The sequence below is a fragment of the Chiroxiphia lanceolata genome, chromosome 3 (genome assembly GCF_009829145.1).
Source record: "Chiroxiphia lanceolata isolate bChiLan1 chromosome 3, bChiLan1.pri, whole genome shotgun sequence".
Lineage (NCBI taxonomy): Eukaryota > Metazoa > Chordata > Aves > Passeriformes > Pipridae > Chiroxiphia > Chiroxiphia lanceolata.
The window spans coordinates 61,734,680-61,761,495 of NC_045639.1; the positions used below are offsets into that span (position 1 = coordinate 61,734,680).

General features: G+C 38.0%; 1 protein-coding gene across 15 annotated transcripts in view; it reads left to right on the plus strand.

Moving 5' to 3' along the window:
• Positions 1-26,816, plus strand: part of PTPRK (protein tyrosine phosphatase receptor type K) — a 391,962-nt gene that overhangs the window by 62,660 nt on the left and 302,486 nt on the right. For all 15 annotated transcript variants that reach the window (XM_032681705.1, XM_032681692.1, XM_032681696.1 and 12 more), the window contains exon 2: positions 21,664-21,786. In XM_032681705.1, the coding sequence (XP_032537596.1) occupies positions 21,664-21,786 (123 nt within the window). The remainder of the gene's footprint in view (positions 1-21,663; positions 21,787-26,816) is intronic.

Consider the following 26,816-nt stretch of genomic DNA (forward strand, 5'->3'; position numbering starts at 1 on the left):
CCCTCCATGGCCCCAGGGATAAATGCTTGTTTTTGCACATAGAGGTTACATTTACGTGTTCAGGTATATAGTTTTATTTCTCTATGCTTAATCTATTTTATGGTAACTTTTCCAATTTTTTTACAGTTTTTGTTTGTTTGTTTTGTTTGTTTGTTTTTGTTGTCGGTCATTAGAATCTTATGTCTCTTTATATTCATGACATGTACCAGCAGGGCTGGATTTGGGAATATCTGGCTGGTGCCAGTAGAAGCAGCAGTTTGAATATCACTGTTTAATTTCCTCTTAAAATGGATTATTTTGCCTTTGGGGCTCTGTACATTGAAAATATGCTAACCAGTTTTAAAACTGGTTGGAGCAGTTGTGTAGATTACGGTCTCTTCTTCAAACAGTGCTGGATTGCCTGACCTGTTTTCTGTTGAAATAGCTCAATAAAATGCCCCCAGACTGCAGTGTTAATATGCTGCTTATTACTCTTTAAACGCATTGGAAATCTCTTGTTCTGCTTAGAGATGTTCCTGTACAATTCTAAATTCAAAATCACTTTGCCTTTGTTTCTTGTTTCAGTGCAGGATGTTGTCAAATTTGCCTTCTGAAAGGTCAAAAGGACTTGTAGGTGTGAGCACAAATTTGAGAGTGCTAGTTAGGGAAAGAAATGTAGAAGATGTCTATTTGAGGCATTTGTCTGCTACTAAATTGAGTTTGAGTTGCCTTGATTTGTGTATAAATTTAGGTCAGACCTGCAAAACTGTTTGGACAAAAGATTTGTTAATAAACCTGATAACACAGTACTCTGTATTAGGAGCTCAGGGTTCACTTCACTGTCATTACTGCTAATGGAAATCTGGCCATTGTTCTGTGTTATGTTGGCTTCTTGCTCCAGTGAGATTCATTTTTTTCTGAAATGGCAAACTGCATCAGAGTGTTTTATGACGTTCAGCAGAATGTTTTAAGTTCATTTTCCCTTGCTGGTGTGGGGGAAAACTGACTTTAAAGTCCTCACGGCAAGGAAGCATCACAGCTTTTTGTTCGAGGCTTTTTCTCAATTTCTTCTCTGTGAAAAACAAAGTCCAAAAAGTCACTGCAAATGGAAACATTTTTGACTGGGCTGTGATATAAAACTTTTATTGTTTACTGGCTTTACAGTTTCATCTTAAACACTGAAAATTATGTCTTGTTTTGATAGGAGTGTTTAACATACTGAGTCCCAACTGAACATTTTTCTTCTGCTTTAATTCCTAGTATGAGCTGTTACGGACATTTTTCAGAAGTGATGACAGCTCTCCACTGCATTTTTTTCCACGCAGATGACTGATACTGGGTATGTCCGTAGACTGTTTTGCATCAGAGTGTGCTCCAAGCCTGACGAGCATTGTGTCAGCTCTTGTCCAGGAGCTGTGCTGATGCAGTGCAGTGCTCAGACCAGGCTAGTATGACTTTTTTCCAAGCTGGGCTCTTCAGTTCAGGCTGGCCACCATGTTAACACAGTTACAAAGCTTTCCAGTGGCTCAGAGTGCTGGCAGGGCAAACTGGCATCTGCTGTGGAACTGGGGCAGAACGAGTCCCCATCTGCCTAGTGTGGACCTGCTGGCTGTATTTAGCAAGCCTTAGAAATCACTGCTTTCCATAACCTGATGTTGTGTGGTTACACCAAATGACAGACATTGGAGGAGAGAGCCTGTAGGGAGGCCAAAGGGCTGTAGGCACATGGCTGAAGTGACGGTGGCACTTTCATCCCTCTAATAAGTAGTTAATGAGGAGCCCACCTACAGTTGGAGAAGTAGAGATTAATTTTGAGTGTGTTACTTAGGATGCTGTAAGTGCAATACTTACTAATGGGAAGAGTTTTTCTTATTAGAAAAGGGAATCTTTTATATTTGTGCTTGTTAGAGAAAGATTTCACTGTTCTCCCTGGACTTGGCTTTGTTTCTTCAATAAAAAAGACTGTGGATTTCAGTTAATAGTGGGATTTGCACATTAATGTGAGAGTAGATGGTTTTCAAATGATGGTGACCAACCTTTAGTTGCATATGCTTTTTCATTAATAAAGGACATAATTAGGCACAGTGGTCTTTACTCCATTAGCCAAATTCTTAACCTTAGAAACCAAATGGCTAAGCTGTTCAGACTGTCTCATTCCTTAAACATTGACTGTCAAAGAGACAAAACGTAACAAGTCATGGCTACAGTTCTTGTACTGAACACTTTTATTCTTGTTGCTTTTATTTTTTGGATTTAGAACTCCCCAAACAACACCAAAAAATCCCCACTTTACTAAAACGCTAAAGTTTTTAAACTTTTCTGGTTGTAAAGGTACTAATGTGATGTTGCTGAAAGACTGAATTTGTCTTTCATCACAGGTCAAAGCACAAAAAATATCTTCAGGGGAGGAGGAATAAACATTAGTTAACACGCTCATAGTTCACAAAAAGTCTTAAAAACTTTCTGTAGATAAGACCTCTTGTTTGTCATACATGAGAACTCTTTCTTGCACATTGCTATTTTTAGCATGTATCTTCACTTCTAGACTGATTCTATACCGACGTTTTAATCAAAAGCTGATGGCATTGCTAATATCCTCTAGGATGAGAAACTGCTGTTCTGTGTACCCACATTTTGCTTGTAGGACAGAACAACCCCCAGATATTCTCTGTTTTGTATTTTTGCATTTCATTTGCTGCTATTTAAGAATGAATTATAGAAATAAAATTACAATTCTTGGCATGCAGACAGGTAAGATGAAAGATGATCACAAGTGCTACATTTGGCAGAAAAGTCAGATTGGAGAGATACCTGTAAGAGTGGTTTGTGTGCCAAAGCAATTTGGTCCCCTGTCAGCTCATGTGTTGTAATGCTTACTACCTGGTGCTCACTTCCTTTCCAAATTTGTACTTTCCCCTCTCTGCTTAGTAAGCAACAAGGAAGTGCTAAGTGTTGACTAAGTTGGGTTTGAGTCCTTTAACAACCATTCAGTTGCTTTCAGTTACTAACCAGCAGAGTGGGTGGTGAAATAGGTGATTCTATTGGTGCTCCTGTATGTAGTGGAAGCTTCATGTTCTCACTTTCTTCCAGGAGAGTTTTGTACTTGTGACATGATAATGAAGCACTCTAGAATATATAAATAAATGTTGTATAATTTCGTAAATGTTTAAATTAAGAAAAAAGGGTCCTGGTTTTTTTCTGTCAATTTAAAGCTCTCTGCTGCTCTTTTCTCTGTTAGCAGATTGTGAAGCTATAATAAATGGCTGATGCATAGCCGAAAGCATGGCAGTGACCATTGTCACTGGACGTTTCATGTTCTGACACTTCAGAAAAACTAATTAGGAACAGCAGTGGCCCAGCAAGGAGCTGTTGCAGTAGTTTAAGTCATCAAATCTCATGATGTATTGTGGGCTCAGAGATGAAATGAAACAAAACTCTGATTGTTAGGGATTGTTAATCCCCCCCATCTCTATAGCTTCCTCAGAAAGCAGATACTACCTACCAATCTCTCAAGAGAGACTTTGAAAACAAATGAATCTACAAGAATAACTTTGGGTTTTTTAAGTGCAATGTTATACTATTGAAGGAATACAACTGTGGTACAGGTAATTCTTAATAAAAGCTGAAACTGTTATATTTTTTATGGGACTTGGTTCTCACAAAAATAAAATAGAATAGAAAGAATTGGAACAGAGTACTTCAAATAGGGTAAGTGAAAACCTCCAAATCTTTTACAGTAAAGGCCAAATAAGAGATAATGCTATACTGAACCAAAGCTGTAGCTGCCTCTGTCTGATCATCAGCCTCTCTGTGTCAGAGTAAGGAGAGTGAAACATTGAACAATAGTATTTGTTAGGGCTACAGAAGGTGTCACTGTCAATGCCCCTGGGTGTATTCTATTTTATTAAGGATGTTAGTTTTAAGTGTATTTTTGTTCATTTTAATATTACATGTTTGATTAACAATAGAAATGTAGAAATTTTACCACTATTTGATCCCCATATTAGGAGGATATATAAAACATTTTGGTTTTCTGCAGAACAGTACTTGCTGGCTTCCTTGTATACCTGAGTTGACCTAAACTTGACTAGAGCCATTTGTTACTTTTGTAATTGGCATCTTGAGGCACTGAGTGACTTAAGACTTGCTCCTTAAATTTGAAGTTTGACATTTATTGTGATAATTTGTCATGAAGTAATTAACAACAGTGATTCTAACTAGAAATACTTTTATTGATTTTTGTTTTCCAAGTGTTCATTCTGTTTGATTCGTATTGCTGACTTATATAAAAAGAATTCAATATCAAATCTTTCTTTTTTCTTGGAAAAAATGAAGTGTAAAATCTAACGCTTATTTGCTGTTATTCTTCTCTTTCACATTTCAATACTTTTTTTCCTTTCATCTTATCCACTTAAAGTAAGATGCTGCTGATAAAGAGGAGCACCTCCCCTCCTACCCATTGCCTTCTATTTTTGACAGCTTGAGTTGAAGAAGGCTGCTGCATTAGAAGCGTTACCATTTGTGTAAATAGCCCCTGTATGCATAACATCTTGACTCAAAAAAAAAAATCTCTGTTAAACAGTTCTTTTAAATTTAGCATCAATCTGCACTTATGTATTCCTACTATATTTAATCCTGAGTAACAGCTAAAGCTTACTTCACACTGATTATACATATTTCAGACACAGCTGACAAGAGGACCCTTCAGCAGGGTTGTGTCCTAGGGCAGAAGTGTGTCACTCTAGTGCTGCTCCTCTTCTTCCTACTCTTTTTGAACTGACACTTTCTTCTTCTTGAATTTTTTACATCAGCAGCAATATTCAGTGCTCCCTCCCATAGGCCAAGTAGTATATCTGTATATCCAAAACTCTGACTACTTTCCCTCAGCTAGTTGCTTGCAGATTAAAGCACCAGTGTTTGCATCTTGTAGAAATGTAAGAGCATTTAATTTTCATGATTCTCCTCTTCAGAGGAAAGAAAGATGAATCTGAAGCAATTAGTCTAACATACACACTGGTAGCAGGAGGTTTAAAGGTGACCCAAAAGAATTGATTGAATAAACTTAATTCATTTAGGGCTGTATAATTTAAAACTGACTCAAATTAGATCCTCCTCTGCTTACTTTCTGAAAATGGAGTTGTGAATTTTTGGTTTGCAAGACCTAAAAGCAGCAAAAAAAATAAATTTCTGTATCAAAGAATGAAGATGTACTTGCTCCTGAGGGCATGAAACCACAAAATTTTGCACCCTCATCAGAGTAGCATTCATATAAAGACTCTTTGGCCTAAGGAAAAATGTCTTTAGCTCTTTTGGTCTTCTGCCACCTGAACTGTTTCTAATTGTCTTTCAATATTTCTAAAAAAAGTATGATTGGTTTTGGTGCTGTAGAGTTAGTATATTCTTTTACATTTTCTCTGCACAATGTAAAAATAAAAGGATGATGGGCTGAGGTGAGGAAATTGCCTTGCCTTATCATGAAAAGTTCCTTTCTTATTAAGAAAAGTTCCTTTCTTATTAAGAAAAGTTCCTTTTCTTAAAACACACTGTGTTCTGGAAGTGCTATTCCTACTGGGGCAAAGGATATTTGAGGATCAAGTGGAATCCTGACTCTTAGCAGTTGTTATTCGTTGTTTGATTCAGAGTTAGTGGAGACTCTCTGTTTTTAGAAGTATTAATTGCAAAACTGTAATGTGGTAGGTAGTTACTTGTCTTGAATAATATTTGAGAACATTTATCTTGCCTAACATTTTGTTTGCGAAGTGTGGTGCAGGATTTGGACTTGTGTGTCTTTTTCTAACTGAATATTGAAGGAATTAAAATATTTTCTGGCAGTCAGTCTCCTTCATGTTGGGTTCCCTGTTAACTAACAAATTAACTTTTTATTTCTAGCACTTTTCCTCTTTGGGATTTTCTAATTCTCAATTTATGGATTGAATGTAGTCGTATTGAGTGGGTAGAAGTAGGTGGATTAGAAGGAAGGTAGCAAAATACTTCTGGTAATCAACTTTCAAATTTCATTACTGCTGTTGTTGATTCATGTGCAAAACCCAAGCCACGGCAGTTTTGGAAATGAAATTCCTTGCATTAGGTTGTGGCTGCTCTGTGTTGGAGCCTGTCCTCTGTGAGGCTGCCAGTCGCCACATCTGCATGCAGATGTGCTCCACTCAGCTGTAATGCAGCTGGGTCCACACTGCCTGCTTGCACACTCTGGCCAGCACACAGGCAATTTGGGAACATCCTGAAGTAGCGAGGCAGAGTAAAACCTCGTTGCCATGTGGTTTATTATCCTCTCCTAGTGAGTTGCCACTGACAAACAGTGACGTGACAAAGCTGGCAGTAAGAAAAAAAATGAGGTTTGGTACCAAAACAGATCTGGGTACAATAAGTCAGATGAGCTTTCAGTCCTTGTGACTATTTTAGCAAATGTGTATTCAAAGTGAGCAAATGGCAGAGCAGTGTGACTCAGCAGTGGCAGCTGGGGTAGAGATGCCATCTGTAGTCTGAAATGACGCTCATAGTAGTGGGGAGTTGCATGACAGCTAACTAACTACATATAAGGTAGGTGGGCCCAGACTGATACATGATATTCAGGCTGTGGAGTAGCAACACTGAAGAGCAGATGTCCAGAGTATGAGGGATCCCTGGGTAGATCCAGTATTGCTGCTGTGTAGACTACTACTGTGATTTTGAGCTTAGAGGGAGGGGCTTGCATACAATTTTATCATATGGCCTTAGTAAGTCAGAGACCTACAGGGAGTGTTGCTGAGAGAGAACTGATGTGAATTGTTTAGGTAGAGCTCTTTTCTGAAAATGCTCTGCTACTGGATAGCAAAAGCATTACTAGAGATGGAAAATATGTCAACTTCAGTAAGAGTGTGCTGTAACTGCCAGTTTGCAATTCCCAGTTCCCTCAGGATTAAAAAAGGATTGAGATAGTTACGCAGGCCAAAGTCATCAGCATAGATAACTACTGTATGGAGTGAAGGTGAACACTGATTAGACCTTTGAAAATGTGTTCATACTCACTCTTTAAGGCCTGTTCAGTTAAACTGTTCTTGTAGAGACTGAAAATAGTGGCTGGATACAAGGGTGTTGCAGAGTAGGAACAGATCACTTAGGGGTTATTCTGGGTAGGTTTGTTAGTGGACTGTCTTAGTGTACCTTCTAAATGGAACAACCTTGAATCGGTCATCAGCATTTTCTACTGTAAGTCTGCAAAATGGTGTGTCAAATTGAGAACTTCAGAACAAATCCAGTGCTAAAAATTAGCTCTGCTGTGTTTACTTCTACGTGAAATGGATTATTAGAGAACCGTATCTCAAATTCTGAGTGGTGCTTTAGTTCCACAAAATATAACACATCTTTATATAACTGATCTGTGTGTTCCTGAAAATGGAATTTTTGGGGTTTTGTGTTTTTTGTGTTAAGAGAATGGAGCCAGGGTCTTCTAGTCTCAAGCAATAGGACCAGAGACAGTGGACAGAAACTGATGCATGAGAAGCTCCACCTGAACATGAGGAAGAACTACTTTACTGTGTGGGTGACTGTGCACTGGAACAGATTGCCCAGAGAGGTTGTGGAGTCTCCCTCATTGGAGATATTCAAGAACTGTCTGGACATAATCCTGAGTAATGTGCTTTAGAGGACCCTATTTGAGCAGGGAGGTGGGACCAGATGACCCACTATTGCCCCTTCCAACCTTACCCTTTCTGTGATTCTGGGATTTATCCTGTTTTGCAGGTTTCTGTCATCAGAAGGTGATTGTTGACCTTAGTGAGAGGGCTATGGACAAGCAAGCCATTCATCTAATGGGATCAAAATAGTGTTGATATGGCTCAACTTTCCCCTGGCCCCTGCAGCATATGTCCATTCCTGGATCACAAAAATGAAGGCTGTCTCTCAGAGCTTGCATCTGTAATGCTGTGTCTACCAAGTTAACTCTAGGTGATACTAATTTGGGCTGGAAGATGAGGAGTGTTTTCCATGTGACTGGACTATATAAAGATCAAGACAAAAGTGTAATGGTGCATGGGTCACTAGTCACTGCTAGACACAGAAGGTGCTGACAATGTCCTTCTTTTCTTGAGCTAGTGCAAAACATCCTGGCAAAGTCAGTAGTTTTCAATTCCTTTTGCTCTGTAGGTGGTATGAGATGCAAGCAGTGCAAGACTGCAGAATAATGCTATTGGCCTCTCAGTTTGGCTCTCAGTTTTAAGCTGTGCTAGCACTTCTTCATGCTCTACATCAGAGATGTAGAGGCAGCTGTAATAAAAATATCTTTTAAAAACAGTTTAATTTTTTGTTAGCTACCCACAAAACTTGTGCCTTTTCCAGGCTGACCATTATGACTCCTAAGTAGATGATGTTGATAACTTAGATGAGTAGGAAGGTGTGATTTGCCCCCTGACGCCCACCTCCATTGGATACCTATGGGCAATGAAAGCAGGAAACCTAGCCAACCAAGTAGTTTCCTCCCCTAAGCCTGACAGTCCATGCTTTCTCATCTCCCTGTACACACATCTGCCTTATTCCTTTTTCTACAAATGGACTTGTGCAATCTTTTTTTTTTTTTTTTTGGCACTTATTTGACCCCTGAGTCCCCCTTCACTTTAGCTCTCTGGGTTGTTTTAACTATTTAAACCAGAGGATAGGAAATCTGGCAGCAGCAACAAAGGAACAGGTTTCTGCCAGTTGCTGCCATGAGTTTTGTTGAGTTCAGTTGGCTGGTTTTCTGTAAGTGGGCATAAACAGTGAATGGTTATAAAAATAAAGTTTGTTCTGTGAAAATGGAGACAGAGGAAGTGAAAGTGGAATGCGGCCAAAGCGATCCCAGCAGGACTGGGAATAGATAAGCGTGGGAGAAGACTCATTTGTCAAGGGCAAAACGTGGTTGGGTTAGGGGGAGATGAAAGCTGGAAGAGAGTTCTAGATAAAGTGTATGTCAGAGAAAATTTTTAGTTATCCTTAAAAAATTGAGCATAGCAGGAGTGATGGACACCTGAAGAGGCTTGAAGGAAGATGTGAGTGATGAATGATGGTGTCTGTAATACTTCAGAAAAGAGGTGCTGACCTGAGATCAAGTATGGAGTGAAAGAGTAAGAGTGTGGTTGTAACTGTTGTGCTGCTCTAAAATGGTCAGAAAGGCAGGCTGAGGTTCAGTTTAGATAGAAGGACACCACTTTAGATCAGTGGTATGATGGAGTCAACCCCACAGAAAAAGCGTTTGCAAATGTAGTTGTAGATGAGGACACACAGAAATGAGATGCAGACAAAAAGACCTGGAGTCTATTTTTGATCCTTTGGAGTGCATGAAACCAGTCACAATTACAAGGATCAAAAGAGGATAGAACTTCACTGTGCTGGTGGGTTACATGGATTTGTACTTGAACTTAAACTAGCAATTCTCAGTAGTCTGTACCTGTCACTTCTTTTTTCTTAACAAGTTGTGATTGATCTACTGGTATGGGTGGTACGAACAAAAATATCTGTTTTTTCCGCTGCCTTATACTTTTGTGGGGTTGATTGTGATATGGCAAAAATTAGGGGAGGAAAGTTTTGGTCACACCTTGAGGCTGTTATTTTATTACAAATTGCGTATATTCCTCTGGTACTAAAGTGTTTCAATTTAAAATCAGCAAAATTTTTATTATGGTTGTTGCTTTATGCATTGCATCCAGATCATGTGTTGGTTATTAAACATTGATTTTTATATTGTATCAGATTTTTTTTTATGCTTTTATTGGCTTTTGGTGTCTATGAAATATTTTCTTCTGGATGTATTGCTCTGTGTTATGTTCTGTATTTTAACTTTAAAATGATAACTTGGTAATGCAGAGCCAATTTTGAGCTTTCTTTAAGTTATAGTACAGAAAAATTAAGAAACAGAGAAGAATGCTGCTTTTGTGGAGGTGTTGGTGTATTTATTTTAATTTTTTAATTTTTTAAATTTATTTATGGTGACAAATGATGCAAGCATCAGGTACACAGTGCCCACTGAAACAATTCACATTTTTTTCTCCTGGCTTTAAAAACCAAAACAAACCCCAAATGTGAAATTCTTCAGATATTTTCTCCTTCCATAAGATTTTCATTGTCAGATGAGATATAGTATGAATTTTAAAACTGATACTTAAAAGTTTATCTTGCTGCAGCCTTTCTTTCCAAGCAAATTGCCTGCTCATTTTTAGGTAATGGCGTATCAAAAAGCGAATGCTTTGTCATATACGCCTTTGTGAGTACACTACCAAAGGATAACTGAAAAGACATTGTGAAAACATAGGTACATAATACTTGCACAAGTTCTAGTTGAATGTGTAAATGACTTGTCTAACTTGGAAAAAAAAAAAGCTAGTGCAAGAGCGAATTGTGAGACTTATTTTTTTTAAACTTTTTTTCTTCTGAATGTTCTGTAAGACTTTTTAATTTCTGCTATGACCCTCAGGAGATGGAAAAGTAGAACCATACATGATTTCTGGATGTGGCTTATAACATTGTGCAGAAACGATCAGTATTCTTGTCTAAATGTTCTTCCTCCTAACTCTTGAATTACCTTTTAATTACTATTTAGCATCAAACTAAATTTTATGATATTTTCCTGAAAATATTTAGTTCAGCCTTAAAATCTTAAGTCTGAGTGGCAAATATATGCTCAGAGTAGTTCTGTTACACTACCAGTGTCTACCAGGACAGTTTTCAGCCATAGTTTTTGTTGCACTTGACTTCTGTGCAATGTATAGCATAGAGGGATACATTTTCACTTATGTGCTGAAGCGGTAAGATTGTCAGAATAGTTTCTCTGTTCTCTTTACTCTGCTTTGGGCAGTATGCCTTCAGGACACGGACAGATGATTGGCTTCAAAATGCTACAACTGCAATGCACAGCCTAAAGTTGGTTTCATCTAACCTTCAGGCTTTCACCATTTTACAAAGCCACCCCAGTGAGAATGTTTCTCTGTTTAAGAAGTGGAGAGATTAAATACAACTTGAATCTGCTTGAAAAAGTACTATAATACAGTTAAGTATTCTTGTAATAGTTGGTTCTATTGAAACTCAAGTACAGATTTGCAGATAAAAATACGTGTTTCAGGTGCTTGAGTTCAATTTCCTGGGAAGTCATAAAATAACATTTTCTTTCTTTGTTAAATTGTAGTAAAAATACAACTACTATAAATATTTCTACCCTAAAATAGTGATTTCTTGCTATAAGTTTACATGCCTCTTGCAATTTCTATGTAGACAATATTTTTTATTGCACAAGTAAAGCTAAGTTTGATAAGCTTTGTCCAAAATTATGTCATGACTTGTGCTGTTGGTTCATTGGTCTTGTTGAGGACCAAATCTGATGAGAGGAGGGGCACATTATTTGCTTATGTGCACAATTTTGTATGTTAAATCAGTTCAATAGCAAGTAATAATTTAACCACAAAAGGAAGAAAGCAAGCTGTTAGCATCTTCTTTTTCTGTATGTGTGCCTTGGATGTGTTAAACAGCTTTGCTGTCAGATTACTGTCTCTCAATATAATCTACCTAAGATATTTTCCCCACAGTCTATGAAATATTTTGATAAATCTTACTTTGTTGAAAAATGAAGTAACACAAAAAATAATACAAAAAGTAGATGTGAAATGAATCATCCATTTGACATTCATTTGATTCTGTAGGGCACCTGTAATGAAAGACTTAGATTTGTAAGTTTAAAGAAGAAAAGTAAAAGATAAATCTCAATTTCTTTGTGTTTGATGCTCTCAGCTTGTTTAATATGAAAAGTTTTCATATAATTCTGGTTTTTTTCTTAGCTTTTTGCTGATACTTTAGTCCATGTTTATGCATAATATTACAGTGGGCAATGTTGTGCTTGTCTTTGTGATTGAATAAAAGGTGTTAAAATCAGTAACAACGTGTAGAGCTTCATTTTGATATCAGGGAAAATATGAAGTATTACTGAGAAACTTTTGAGACAGGATTTTAATAGGAGATTGTGCAAGGAGAACCTAGAGAAGAACAGACTGGTCCATCTAGACTCGATTCTGGGAAGGTGATGAAACAGCTCATCCTTGAAACCATTTCCAGGCACATGAAGGGCATCAGGACATCATGTTGTCTGTCTAAATATCAGTAAGGCTGTTGACACTGTCTCCCACACAGGGAGGTCCCTCGAAGCATTGGGAAGCACCTTTTTTTTTTTTCTTTACTGTCTGGGTAACTGAGCACTGGTGCAGGTTGCCCAGGGAAGTTGTGGAATCTGTTCTTGGAGATATTGTCTGGACATTGTCCTGGGCAACCGCCTCTAGGTGGTGCTGCTTGAGCAGAAGGTTTGGACGAGATGGCCTACAGCAGTCCCTTCCAAACTCAACTGTTCTCTGATTCTGTAAATTGGGGGGCAGTATATCTTAAATTTGTTATTTATTGGTCTGTTTCTCTAAATCTGGGAGCTTAACTGTTTCCTATGGGTGTAGAAACCTTCACTGTGTTTTCAAAATACATTTGCATTGTTCTTTTTTCTAGACTTTCTTTCATACAGTTGGATTGCATGGAAAGATATGCCAGATATTAAAGTACTTACAACTTTTCTAGAGAAACTAGAGCAGTAACTGCACTTCTGATACAAAAGGATTTGGCTTTTAGTTTAGCAGTGCCTGTATGTGTGAAGATATATTTTTAATCTCTATATTGCACACTGCCCCTCTCATTCATGTGCCTGAGTTGTGTGATTCACTGCTAGCTTAATTCTTTATGTACCTTGATGTCATTTCTTGAAAGATCTCTTCTGAGAGGTTCTTGTCATCCTCTTGTGACTCTGGATTTATACCATGACCGAACTCTTCAATCATCTCTCTACCTTCTTGGACTTATCTCCTTCTGAGGCTTCAGAGATGACCTTTTGTAACAGCTTCTGTCATTTTCAACATCAGAGCTTTTTCCATTCCTTTGCATTTAATTTGATCTTCCTTTTTGCATGACCATTTAAAATTTTATACATCTTAGCTCACCTCCCCTTAGGAAGTCCTCAGCTTTCATGTTGGCCATATTCCTTTTGTGCTCTGTGCCCCTGTGTTCCCTGAGCTCCTTTTATAGTTCAGTCTGTATAACTTATGTACTCATCCCTCATTTACACATTTGTCTGGCTTCTGCACTGATGTTGTGGTGACTGGTTTGTTTGTTGTCCTCAAAGGAGAAGACTTTTTTTGTAAATAGCTGTTCCTATTGTCTCACTGGAAACTTTTGCTTTTGTCTGTTGAATGAAGTTTTGATAGTTGCTATCAAAAGAGATGAGTTCTAGAACAAATTTAAATAACCTGTATTTTCCCCGTCACCTCATTTTATGGTTAAACTGTCAAAGTTGTAATAGGGTGGCCAGTCTATTTTTTAGACCTGCTTTTGTGGTTGAGATGCTGATGTGATTAGTAGAGATAATAGTTGAGCTTTAAACTTATTTCTTCCAAGTCCTTGTTTCAGCTGTTTTTTTTTTTCCCCCTTGGAGAGTAGGTTGCAAAATAACCTTGTATTCAATCTGTAGAAAATTTTGTGATTTAATTCAGTGTAATGTTTGTAGGGCTGTCTTCATTCAACACTCCTACTGAGTTTAATCATGTTCTTATCCATTACCTTTTAACAGCATGTTGTGGGAACGTTTAGGAGAAATGCCGGAGACTCTGATATCTACATAAGATTTTCTATAAATAAGCACCAGCAGTGTCTTGGGAAAAGATGTTGTTTTCAGGAGCAGCATTGTAAGACCACATATCCATAAATAAAATAATCAAAGAGATTAATTTATTTTTGGAACTCTCAATTGTGTCCTTGAAGTCACAGAACTTGCTTGCTGATGTTGTAGTTACTATTGGTATAGTTATGAAAATATTTATTACTTTCAAGTACATGATTCCACCCCTCAATCCCCCAATTATTTACATTGAAGTGGTGTAATTTGTTGTCACCAGTGCAATTTGTTGGAAGTTTGCCCAGTGCACTGGAGGCATACCGAAGCTTGCAGTTTATAAGTTGAAATATGAAATAGTTTTGGTGTTCGGTGGATGCTGTAACTTGTATACTGATGAAGATCTGTTCATCATTTCATGAAACTCTTGATTCTCCTCAAGGTTTCAGAAATATCTTGTGAACTGAAATGGAAATTGTCTTGGTAGCTTCAGTTATATAATGTGATCTGCATATGCAGGGCTGTTTGCTCTTTGCTGCCTTGCCCATGCCAAGGAAGGGTGAAAAAGGCATTAAGCGACTGTGACTTTTCACAGCTACCTGTTGTCACCTCTCCAGTAAAGAACAGAAAAACTCCTTTTCCCTGGAGAACAAGAGGAAATTTAAAGACACTTCTGTTTAGATTATGTTTTACTTAGTTGGAAACTGAAGGGCATGTAATGGAGACTGATCTTTTCTCCCTTTCATCTCTTTCCTTTTTTCATCCTGTTCACTGCTGGTAAAGCATGGAAAGGTTTCCTCTTACCAGGGAATATGAAGCTTTTTGAAATGGTAGATTTCAAGTAGAAGCCTTTTCCAGGCCTGTTATATGTAGAGAAAGGTTAATTTAATAGAAGAAATCTAATAAATGGCATGGTAGACCACATGTAGATGTGAATCTTCATGCTCTCCCAAAATTTGGGCTTAGGCTAAATGCTGGGATTCATAGTGATATCTTACCCTGAAGAGTACAGGAAAGGATGTTCACCTGAGGTTTCTTGCAATTTTGGTAACTTGTAGCTAATAATTATGAAGTTCCCATCTTTCCTTTCTAAAATAAGCTACTACATGTTATTAATAAGGAATATGGAAGACAGAAAATGGAAAAATTATGCATGGATAAAACTTGATTATGAGCTGTTTAGCATTCTTTTCCCCCTTCTCCTTGATTGTGGGACTCCTTAATGGCTACTGGGGGGTGGGATTAGTTTTTAATGTCAAGGTGATTTATAGTATGTAATGATTTAGGGAGGGTTTTGCCCACTTCCTCTTCAGAAAAAAGTATAATTATAGGGCTGTGTAGATCAGTTGACTGTTCTAACAACACCAACAAAAGCCCTACAATGAAACTAAAGTCAAGTTAATTTAGGAATAATTGGCCGTATTTCCTATTAAGCTGTTGGTGTTTACATTCCATTGATGTTAGTGGACAGGACTTGGAGTTCCATGTTCAAGTTACTAAGCTAAGAGGGTGATTAAAACTTAGTGAGAACAAGGCTAGAAAAAGTTTAAAGTGTTTTTAGGTAATTGAGTTTACTTGGCTTTTATTGCTGTTACCTGTAATCAGTTGTTTTTTGTATAATGAATTCTAGTACTACAAAATAAGATACCACTGCAAAGAAGATAAATATTCTTAGTATTTAGTATGACTTCTCCCTATAGGGAAGGAGAATCTGTAATTTTCCTGAAGTACAGCTCTTTTCATGGTTATTTTTTTAATATTAAGCGATGTCTCTGACCTGCTTTTTTACATGCCATAGGTTGTTTCAGTGTTACATTTTGGTAGGTAGTACTTAACACAAGCCTTTCAACATAAGTCATTAAAACTTGTTCTCAGACTGCATTAACAGCAATTCATAGTATATTCTTAATAGGTGTCTGAATGCTCTGCAGTCAAGATATTTTAAAATGCTTGTAACAGAAATAACATAGTGCCTTTAGAAGATGAAAACATCCTGTGCTTCAAGGTGCACTGTAATATAAACAGGTAAATTAATGTGGTAGGTGGGCAATTTCTTTAAAAGCAGAACTTGTTCCTGGATATATATGGCTGAAGAGAGACATGCTATAGCACCTTTATGCTTTACAACCTTTGAATTCACCCATCTATATGAGAAGAAAAAAATAAATTTTCGCAGGACTTTTACCTGACATCCCAAATAAACATAATTTTGTACTGTGTTCTTACCATGGAGCTATCTACTTTGATAGATTTAGAGCTAGTCATTATACTTTTACAACAGGTGGCGGAGAAAAATAAAAGCATGCTCTTGAATAAAAGGAGCAGATTGTTCTAACTAGTCATTTGAGCTGAATAAGAAAAGAGTATATGCGACACCTTAGTACATGGAGGCCCCAAAAGAAACCACTGGTAGCTGAGCCCTGTGCTGACAGAATATTGTTGTATGCCTGTAGTACAATTCTTCTCTCATGCTAGTGGTTTGGGATTCTTTTCTTTCTCCTGTATTGGTGATCTGTAGTGGATGAATTTCTGGGCTTATAACCAGCTCCTTAAAATGGAGGAGCATGAAATGTAAGATATTCCTAGTGTATTTTGCATTTTGTTTAACACCAGTAGTAGTCAGATATAAAACAGATCTCAGAAATAAACTGTAAATTTGTGTTCTCTTGGTTGTCATTCTATAGATCTCATTCTATTGCTGAAAAAAATTCCTTTGTAATGCTGATATGTTATGGAACTCAATAATGAAGAACACTTCTAAAATGTAAATATGAAAACTGGCATGCAGAATTTTTGGGTGGTAATTGGGAATAGTGTCTTTTATCTAGAAATCAGTAGATCTCCAGGGCAGCATCCCTATAATACTACTCATAATAAATATTATGGGTATCTTAAATTTAATTCAATATTGTTGTGCAACTGACTGTTACTATTCTAAATAGTAGAAGTGACATAATCTCTAGGAAGTGTAGTGAGAACATTGGAATTGTTAGATAAAGATCAGTAATTCAAATTCAGAATAAGTTTTACTTTCTGTCCTGAGCCGATGAGCTAGGAGGTCACAATAAATTTGTACTGGGCATCCATTGATCAGTGGTAGTTACTGAGACATGTTTCTCCTAGTCTTAAGCATATTTATATTTTAACCTGGTGGGGAAATGATCTGTTTAGCTCTTCTTTCTTGGGTTGGTGAAAAAGGAGGTAGGATAAATCAAAATCACAGGCCAGTGTCAGTACTGAGTGTTGCTGCTAAGGAAATATGTTAGCGTTTTAAAAAAATGTAATTTGTCTTCAAATTCAAGCATATTTAAATATTGTGTTTGTGTGACAAGGTTTTTGTGGCTGGGGGGGTCACAGGGGTGGCTTCTGTGAAGAACAGCTAGAAGCTTCCTCTGTGCCTCATGGAGCCAATGCCAGATGGCTCTAAGACGGATCTGCTGCTGGCCAAGACGGAGTCAGTCAGTGACAGTGGTAGCATCTCTGGGATAACAGATTTAAGAAGGGAAAAAGTTTATGTAACAGCAATGGCAGCCAGTGAGAGAAGGGAGAATATGTGAGAGAAAAAACTCTGCAGACTCCAAGGTCAGTGAAGAAGGAGAAGGAGTTGCTCCGGGTGCTGGAGCAGAGATTACCCTGCAGGCCATGGGGAACATCCCCCTGCCATGCATGGAGGTCTGTGGCAGAGCAGGGATCCACCTGCAGCCCCTGGAGGACCCCACAGAATATACCCAAAAGAGGCTGTGACCCCATGGGGAATGCCCATGCTGGAGCAGTCTCCTGGCAGGACTTGCGATCCTGCATGGGACCTACATAAGAGCAGTTTGTGAAAAACTGCAGCCTGTTGGAAGGCCTCGTATTGGAGAAGTTTGTGGAAGACTGGCTTCCAGGGGAGGGACCCCATGCTGGAGAAGGGGAAGGGTGTGAGGAACCCTGCCCTTGAGGAGAAAGGAAAGGGAGAGAAAACATGTCATGAACTGATCACAACCCCCATTCCTCGTCCCCCTGCACCACTGAGGGCCAGGAGGTAGAGGAAATCAGGAGTAAAGTTAAGCCAGGAAAAAAGGAAGGGGTGGGGAAAGGTTTTTTAAGATTTGATATTATTTCTCATTACCTTACTCTGATTTGATTGCTAATAAATTAAGTCAAGTCTGGTTTGCCCATGATGGTAATTGGTGTATGATCTTTCCCTGTCTTTATCTCGACCCATAGGTCTTTTATAATATTTTTCTCTTCCTTGAGGAGGGGAGTGATAGAGCAACTTTTGTGGACACATGGTGTCCAGCCAGGGTCAACCCACCAGAAATAGATGATGTGTAAACCTTGACTATACGACCTGTATTGAATTTAGTTTAATTTTGGGGATTTTATGATTAATTTTAAGATTGAATTTAGATTAATCTTGATGACCTTGTTAGTTAGTGGAGCTTTAATTTATTTTCTGAGAGTTCAGTGTGGGATATTAATCTTTCTTTTTATAATGAACATTTAAGATTCATTATCTTTTATAAATGAAAATGGACATGTAGGCAGGAAATTTTTTGAGGCTAGTATGATTTATCACTTATCTTTTAGAAGGTCACTGAAGAGGAATGTGTGAGTTCTAGGTCTGTTTAAGCTGAACAGCATTTAACCTAGTGAAGGATTATTGAACCTAGTGAAGCTTGTGGGAAAAGATAATGGATACAGTGAATTGTTGATTTGCTTGGCTTCTGTGGAATGTAAATGTTTCCCAAAGACTTCCTCGGCAACTGAACAAAGTTGATGGACCCAAAATACAATTAGCAGTTGGACAAAATAATCACTTAAAATTCTTTCTGTCTTCCTAGCTTACCATTCCAGCTCTTGATGGGGCATTTGTTTCTGACTGACTACCTGATTTTTCATTTTGTTTGTCTTCAATTGTTGAGGTGACTTGGTGGCTGCTGCCACCACTGCAGGTTTGGAAAGTCATAGCTCTGGTTGATGCTGCCATATCTGGCTCTTCTGGGCCATATCCTGATGGCAGTGTCACTTGAAAGGAGAAGGTACTGCTGGCTGCTTTGCATCCCAGTCCTCAGGCTTACATCAGGCTTCTGAGGTCAGACCAGTCTGGTGTATTGCTGCTTCTGCCACCTTTTTCAGAAAAATGATATTAGAAATCTAAGGTAAATGTGGATTTAGGGAGTGCAAGCTCCAAGAGCATTTTAATGTCAGCAGTGTGTGCTTCCAGCCGGGAGATTGAGCAGAGGTGCGCAAATCACTGTGGAGTGATGTGTGTGTTGGTAGGTATGCATAAATTCAAGTAGCAGGGTAATACTGAAGATAAATTTCAGGTTACACATCAGCTGTAGCTAAAGGAATGGGGTGGTGATATGTAATGGAATGGTGGTTGGTAGTGAAGTACCTTTTTATAGAGTTTTGAGGAATATTAGAAATGGCTTAGTAGGAGATGCCTAACTTGTCATTTGTAGTATATTAGCAGACTGCTGTCAAAACGTTAGGCAACAAATATGAGCGGGTATTTGAGTTCAGTTGCTGAACTTCGCTGGGAGGTAGTGAACGTTCATCAAGCTGATCCACTTTCTTCTCTGAACAGCACTGTTACATTATTGCGGAGAGTCGCCCAGTAGCTGAATTAGGTGCTAGTAAGTCCTGACCTACAGTGTACTTTTGTCACATGTGATTTTATGTTTGAGTGGTTCAAGATTGATTTAAAATGTATATGGTTTTGAACAAATGACTGGGAACAAAATATATCACTGCAGGTTTCGCTCACCCACCATCTCTTCTCCTTGTGTTTTCCACACAGCACGTTCCACTACATTTGTCTCTTAGTGCCTGGAGTTACTGGAATAGGACTCAAGCAGTTGACTGCTAAAACAGAGAAAGTGATGTCTGAATTTGCTCATGGTTTAAGTCATAAGGAGTAGTCTGCAGAGGGTTTAAAATGCTTAGTTTGACTTGTGTTGTACTGGATAAATCACTACAGCATTGGCTGTTACCTTACTTGACTTGGAATGTCTTGGTATGTTGGTAAGAGGAGGTGGTGTGCTTCATGAGAGGAAGCCATTGGTTTAAGCAGTTGTTACAGAGTCAATTTTGTAGTGGGTTGATAATCTGTTCTGATAAACTTTGCTCATGTGCGTGTGATAAATGCACACTTTGCTTGTTCTGTGGATGGAGCCATGATGTGCACACACGGAGGTTTGGATTGCTTGCTGTGTGTATTAACAGGCACATTGTTATTGCTAATCAGAACCCTGATAACTAAAATTAATAGTGGGTACAAAGACAAGCAATTAAGGACATTCATCTTCCAGATGAGTCTAAAAGATTCATTGGTAGTTTAAATTTATATACTGAGGGCACTTAAACCATTAAAAAGGGTAATGGGTGCCCTGCAGGCATGTACTTCAAAGCCATATGTCATTTTGGTACTGGGACATCAGACTGATAACTTCCCTTTAAGGGAAACTGCTATTCATTTATCAATTAAATGTTGAAGGAAAAGTACATTTTTTGCTGTAAAGTGATCACAGAAGTGTATTGTAAGCTAAATCAAAACCCAAGATTTATGTTCTAAGCCTTTTGAGCTTTATCATAATATATGTTAATTAGAAAAGTCTCCCAGTGGTAACAGAGGGCACTGGAGTTGAAACTTTGAAAAGTATAAATGTTTCTTTGAAGCACAAATATTTCTCTTCCTGTGCCTTGCAGTCTTTGACAGTGATGTAGTAGCCGACTTAGTACAGAACATGAAATGTTGGGGTTTTTTCTGCTGTTGCTGTTGATGCTATGCTTATGTTGTCACAAGGTGATGTTTGAGCAACTTTTTTAACATAGAGATGAAGGTTTTACAGTACAAGGTTTAGCACAAATTTTGCTACAGTGTAGAATTTTCATTCTGTCCTGATGTTGTCCTTGCCAGCTGAAGCAGTGGTTAACATGTAGTTAACCTGTAGTTAACATGTAGTGCCTGGGAATGTATGTGGCAATGGTTTTTGGTGATGTAGGGATTAGCTAAAACTTGGTTTTGTCATTCATTCAAAATGACAAAAAATTTGCAGATTTCTGTGAACTATTTGCTGCTGCCTTTTGTTTTTGAGCAGGAGGAGAAAACTCGAGGGCTTTGTGCCATGCATATAGAGATAACAGCTGCTGCAGAATTGTATGCATGACATCTGTATTTTCTCGCCTTTATGCTCTGCTCTTTCTTTGACCAGGCTCTTTTGATTCCTTTGTTTCTTCCTTCTCAAACCTTGATCTGTTTCTGTGATCATCGTACTTTCTTCTCTCTTTTCCCCAACCTACTTAATGGCCTTGAGTTAAGAATGCAATAAAAAACTTACTGAATGAGACAGAGCAGACATTACTGTGTTACATGGGAATTCTGGATTTTTTTCCTCCCATCGTTTACATTCCTTCCATTCTTCTTTCTTCCTATCACTTCTCTCAGCTTTTGTTGTAAGGTTTTCCTATCCATTGTTTGTGTGACCCTGAAAAAACGCTTTGTTCTGTTATGCTAGACTGATTTAGTAAAGCAAGATCTCCATTCTGCACAAATTATTACATTTCTAAGTAAATTTTAATTATTTTTTCTGACTGTTTTGGGGACAGTATTTATCCTTGTTGCTGGTGTTTGGACTGTGTATACTTTCAATGCTTCAGAATTTTTGATTTTCATCTATCATTTTTGAGCCTGGTCTATTATTTTCAGTTTCCCCTGTGGTTTATATAATGTGTTGTTTTTTGTCACACAGACATTAAAGTAAATTTCAGTTGAATTGGTGACTTCAGGCTGTGATCTGCCCTGACAGAAAGTGCTCTTGAGGGAAATTGGTTACACGAGGTAGTGATGTTTTTACAAAAGAGAGAAGAACACTGATGGATCAGCTGCTTGCAGTTTTTAGCTTTGCACAGGCAGGCCTGTGAACTATGGCACAGTCTGAGTGGACACTGTAGTTGTGGTGGATCTTGGAGGAACACCTCTGGTTGTCTCTTGGAAGATCTCTGCTTTTAAGTAAACTAATAACAAGTTTCTTCTCTAGGGGGATGCACGTTCGATGATGGTCCTGGGCCCTGTGACTACCACCAAGACTTGTACGATGATTTCGACTGGGTACATGTCAGTGCTCAAGAGCCTCACTATTTGCCACCTGAGATGCCTCAAGGTGAGAAACCCCACGGATACTGAAGGGATAAGTTACTTAAGAAAGTACTGAAGTGCACTTAAGTGCTCACTGAATATGGCCTCGAGGCCATTCTCTGTGATATCCACTTGAACCTTGATAATGGAGGTAATAAAAAGAAACAAAGATAATAAATATAACGGTCTTTGTAATTGAGAAACCTTCTTAGATCAAGTCCCCCTTTAAAGTTTGGGGGACATGGGGAAGGGAGAAAAGAAACCATAACCATCTCTTTTTGTTCTGTGTGGAATTCCTATTGATGCACAGTCAAACTCTGCTTTTTATATGACAGCTAAGATATCAATTAAATTATTCAGGTAAGCATTAGAATAAATGCAGTAAAAAGGAATACACTTTTCCTTTCTTCCCTTCCCCCAACCCTTATCATCTGAAGGTAATCAGAAAAGCTTTGATTTATGGAAATATTGCTGTTGTTAATTACTATTTAGGACAGGTAATGAATAACTGAAGAGGTGCAGTCTACATGACCTTGCCTGCTCACCTTTGATGAACAGCTTAATCGGCGCTTCCCAGACAGCATGATATGCTGAGAGAATGAAAGCATTTGAAATTCAGCTACATTTTCCAATTAATAATACATTAAGTAATTAATCATGCAGAGGAGGAAAAAAGGTCATGGCTATTTTATTTGTATCTTAAAGGTTTTGTGAAGTGAGGTACGTGTGGAGAAGGAGTGGGAAATGTTGCCACACAGAAGTAACCTCACCTCTGCACCATTCCTTCCCCTGTTTTTTGTGTATTGTTGTGTATTATTAATGGTGGTTGTTCTATGAAATTTTACTTCTTAACTGATGACTAGGTGGGTTCTCCCTGCTTTGGAGTCACTGATACTCCAGTGACAGCAGCTGTTACCATGCCCAATATCTTGCAAAATATGTTCACTGAACAAGATCCGCACTTATTTAATGGTCTTCTTGGTGCTTCAGGTTTGCATAAGCAAGAATAAATTTAAAGCCTGAAGCCTCAGCATTTGTGATGGTCTAATATTAAAAAAATCAAAACAGTATCTCCACTGGGAAGGCTGAAATTAGTTACTTTTCAGGTTGCATTTTTCAGAGCCTACGTGGGTTTTCTAAAGGTTGGAGGTATGTTAATTGTGATGGAAGCACCATTTTGTAAAAAAGCCCGTAATTTGGTTTTCTCAGTCCTTAGACACACCTTGTATAGGAAGAAGAGCAATTTGAGGAATTGTAGTTTGAATGAATCTAAATGACAAGATAGTTTCTTCTTGCTTGTCCCAAATAACATACCTGTCATCCTTAGGCAGTTTTCAGAGTTAAATGACACAGTGCTCTCTGGCATGTGGTTTCTGTTCAATTCTGCTACAGATTCTTTTTCTCAGAGTGTAGCATGTGAACTCTTTCAGAGGAAGTTCTTTTCTCAAATCTGTATGTGAAATTGTGGGTACTCAATAAAATCTAGCAGAATAATGGAATGTTTCAGATATAGTCCAAAACAGATACAGAAGAAGCTCTGATGATTATTTTTTTCCTCTGGTTAGAATGCTAGATTTCTTGTACCACTGTTGATAAGTTTGGTCTTCGGTATCTGAGATCCAGACTAAAACTGAGCAGTCTCATCTGGCAAACTGCCTTTAAGAAGTTCACAGTTCCCAGATTCTGAAGATCTATGCCATATCTAAATATTTAAGTTCATTTGTGTTTGAAATAGCATGGCTTTAAATTAAGTCTAAAAAGGTAACATGGTTCTAAAATGAGTGCTGAATTCCTTCAGTGGGTCTGCAGGAAGTAGAACAGCAAGAGGTTCAGGAAAAAGCAGAAGGGAAATAAGTGTGTGCAGTCATCTGCTGTGCAGTGCTTTAACATTGCTGACGGTTCCTGATTACTGTTGAAACTGTAAGTTCAAAAGGATTCTACTGCTCATGAAGAAGTTATCCAAGTAGAATAAGATGTGGAATGAAGGTATAGGTGAAATTATAGGTATAGTATTATAGGTATAGGTAAAATTAAACTATTGCTTTTTCACTTTGAAAAATGCTGTATTTTATAACCTGTAGAAACCAGGAATCTTCTAGGGACCACTTTTTCGATCTCTGAATGAGAGCAGAGAAAGAAAGGGGTACCCAGAAAAACTAAGCAGCAAAGAAACTGAAGTCCGAGGGTAGGGACTGTTTTCTTTGCACCTCTTCCTTTCAGGCTCTATAATACTTCAGCTAGGCACGAAGCTCCTTAATGCACGTGCTGGTGTTCTCTCCATGGACACCCTTTGTAGTGTTTGGAGCCTTTGTCTTTTACATCTCTTTGGAATACAATGCAATGGGGGCTTCTGGTATAGATTAGTCTCGGGAGGAGCACTGTTTTGCCTCTGTGATAGAAAGATAATACCAGTACAGTGAGTATGCTGCTTTCAGGGCTCTAACTTTACCAGATTCACACAGAATCTGTGTGAATAACTACATTGTAGTTATAAAGGATTATACTCAATTTTCAAATGTCAATTTTCAGTCTTCAGTACATTCAGAAAAGTCTTATTAAAAAACCCCAAACCCAAAAAAACAAAAGACCCCAGAATAAAAACAGTGTGAGAGAGAAAAGGACACATAAAAGAAAATAGAAAAAGGGAAAAAAATGAAAATTGTTAATGTTTTAGCAAGTGCTAAATTGACAAGTGCTAATGTTTTACTTTTGATTCAAGGAGGGATAGTGGTTTAAATCAATGTTGTGCTTTGGAGAGGGATGATAAATCATTGGAAATTTAAGACCTAATGGCATGTGTTTCAGAGTGCTATGAAAATATGAAAACTTGTCCTAATGGAAAACATTTTGCAGGTGTAGCAATAGTAAATGCTATTGGAAAAACAAGTGTAATTACCTCTGAGCAATTAATGCAACTTCAGATTTTTTTTTAGACTGACCTACATGGTATTTCTCAAGCTGTGAGCTGAGGCAAAAGCCACTTATCTTCTGTTATGGGGAAAAATAAATGTAGTACATAGTGATTAATTTCGAAATAAAATGAACACTCAGAGCAGGTACTTGTATACAGCTTTAAATACCAACTTGTAAATTGTCTGAACTGCAGCTTACATTATAAAACCTTTGGATTACTTACTAAGACCTTGGAAACCACCTGATGTCCAACATTAGCTTTCTAAGAGCATATAAAAGTGACCTTGCTAGATCAAGCTAAAGGTCTGCTGCTTTTGAGTGTAGTCATTAGCAGTTGCCTAGGGAAGAGTGCAAAGGTAGGACAAGTGACTGCTGATCATACCCTGACTGCTCTCCTACTTCCCAGCTGTTTGGCATTTAGGAATGTTCTCAACTAGAAACGGGCTTTATTAGTGATATTCTCAATGTCCTGTCAGTTTTGTCTCACCGTGTGTGGTTTCCTTGAAGCCTTCTTGTATCTGCTGTGTCATAAAACAGAGTGCCAGGTTTTGTTATGAAACATGGGGAGATGCAGCTCTTCTTACTTGTTTTGAGCTTGCACATGACTTCTGTTTGATGCATGTTGGCTTCTTGAGAGGAAGTGAGCAAAACTGAGTACTAACTGTCTTCTCCAACCCATTCAGATTTGTTTAAATACCTTTTAAATAAAAACGCATCCTTCTGCGGGCATCGTTCAAGCTCGAATGGTCCAAGATGATTGAGTTGTTCCCTATGTGGAAGTGGTTCCACAACTGTGGATTTGCATTTTGTGTGAGGCAAGGTTGGTAACATTTTTATAGACATGATGACAAAAATGAAGTCCAAGCATTTAACTGGTGGTCTTTGTACCTCTAAAATGAAACATTTTTCAGATATTGAAGCTAACCCTTTAAAGCATGTATTATGTTTTCATGCATATGATTTTTATACATTATACTATACAAGATAGAAATTAGAGAATGCTATTAAGATGAAATCCAATTTTGTTTATGGATATTTTGAAGTTATTTTAGGGGATTATTTATGGTGTGTGGATAACTTAATTTTGCAGAAGACAAAGGAAATAATAGTGCTTTCTTATACCACTGGGGATGTGCAAAGAGGGATTTTATCCATATTATTAATATGTTTACTGATGGTTTTACCCTTAGATAGAGAAGATAGTTTATTTACTCAGTTTGGTTTGCCTGTTAAAAGCGACATTTTTCTGAGGTTATGCAAGGTCAGGCCATGAGACCCTGTAATAGGCTGTATGATGAGGAACCACTTAATGAAGGACTTTTTTAGTGTAAGGACTATTACCCTCCTGGTTACCAATGCATTTTGAAGAATGTCTAAATTATAGTGGACAATACTGACATGCTGAGATGGACATCTTGTTTCTGATCTCTCAGATGGATAAGGTGCCTGAACTGAATGTGTGCTATTTTTTTTAATTGGTTTTGTAGAAATCTGAGGAAACTAAATTACCAGGAGTGAGGAAAAGTTCTTAGGTGCACTTGTCATCTAGCATGACTAAAGGGGAGCAGATTAAGTCTTGAAAGATATTCCTTAGTATTATGGTGTTTTGGAAATGCAAACTTTATTTACAGTGAAGAATATTGCAGAAATAATTTTCTACTTTGCAGAAATTACAGATGACCTTACATGCTGCCCTATTAAAGAATAAGACTAAATTCACTACTCTGAGAAAAAGGAAAAGAAACAAAACAGTCCTGAAAAGTAAAACATTATATATTCTGGTTTAGGCTGATGTCTAGGGGTCCCTGGTAGAAGACTGCACAGTTATTTCAGAATTGAGAATGTATACAGTGAAAGGTAGTGGAGATTGGAGGAAGTATGTTGACAAGTAACCTTAGGCCACACTTCATGGTAATTTCTTTTTTATGGTTTTTGGGTAGAATGTCTGACTGCTCATTACCACATCCTGTCATTCCCAGAGGCATTTTCATGTTTCTTCCTTCTCCCAGTTGCTCTGTTGTGCATGTGGTTGTGAACTCACGTGGATTGAAAATAATAACCCAGGGAAAAAAAAGGAGTATGTAGCATGGGTCAGTTCATTAGACCAGTTAGTTCATTGTGCAGCTGTAAAAAGATTTATGC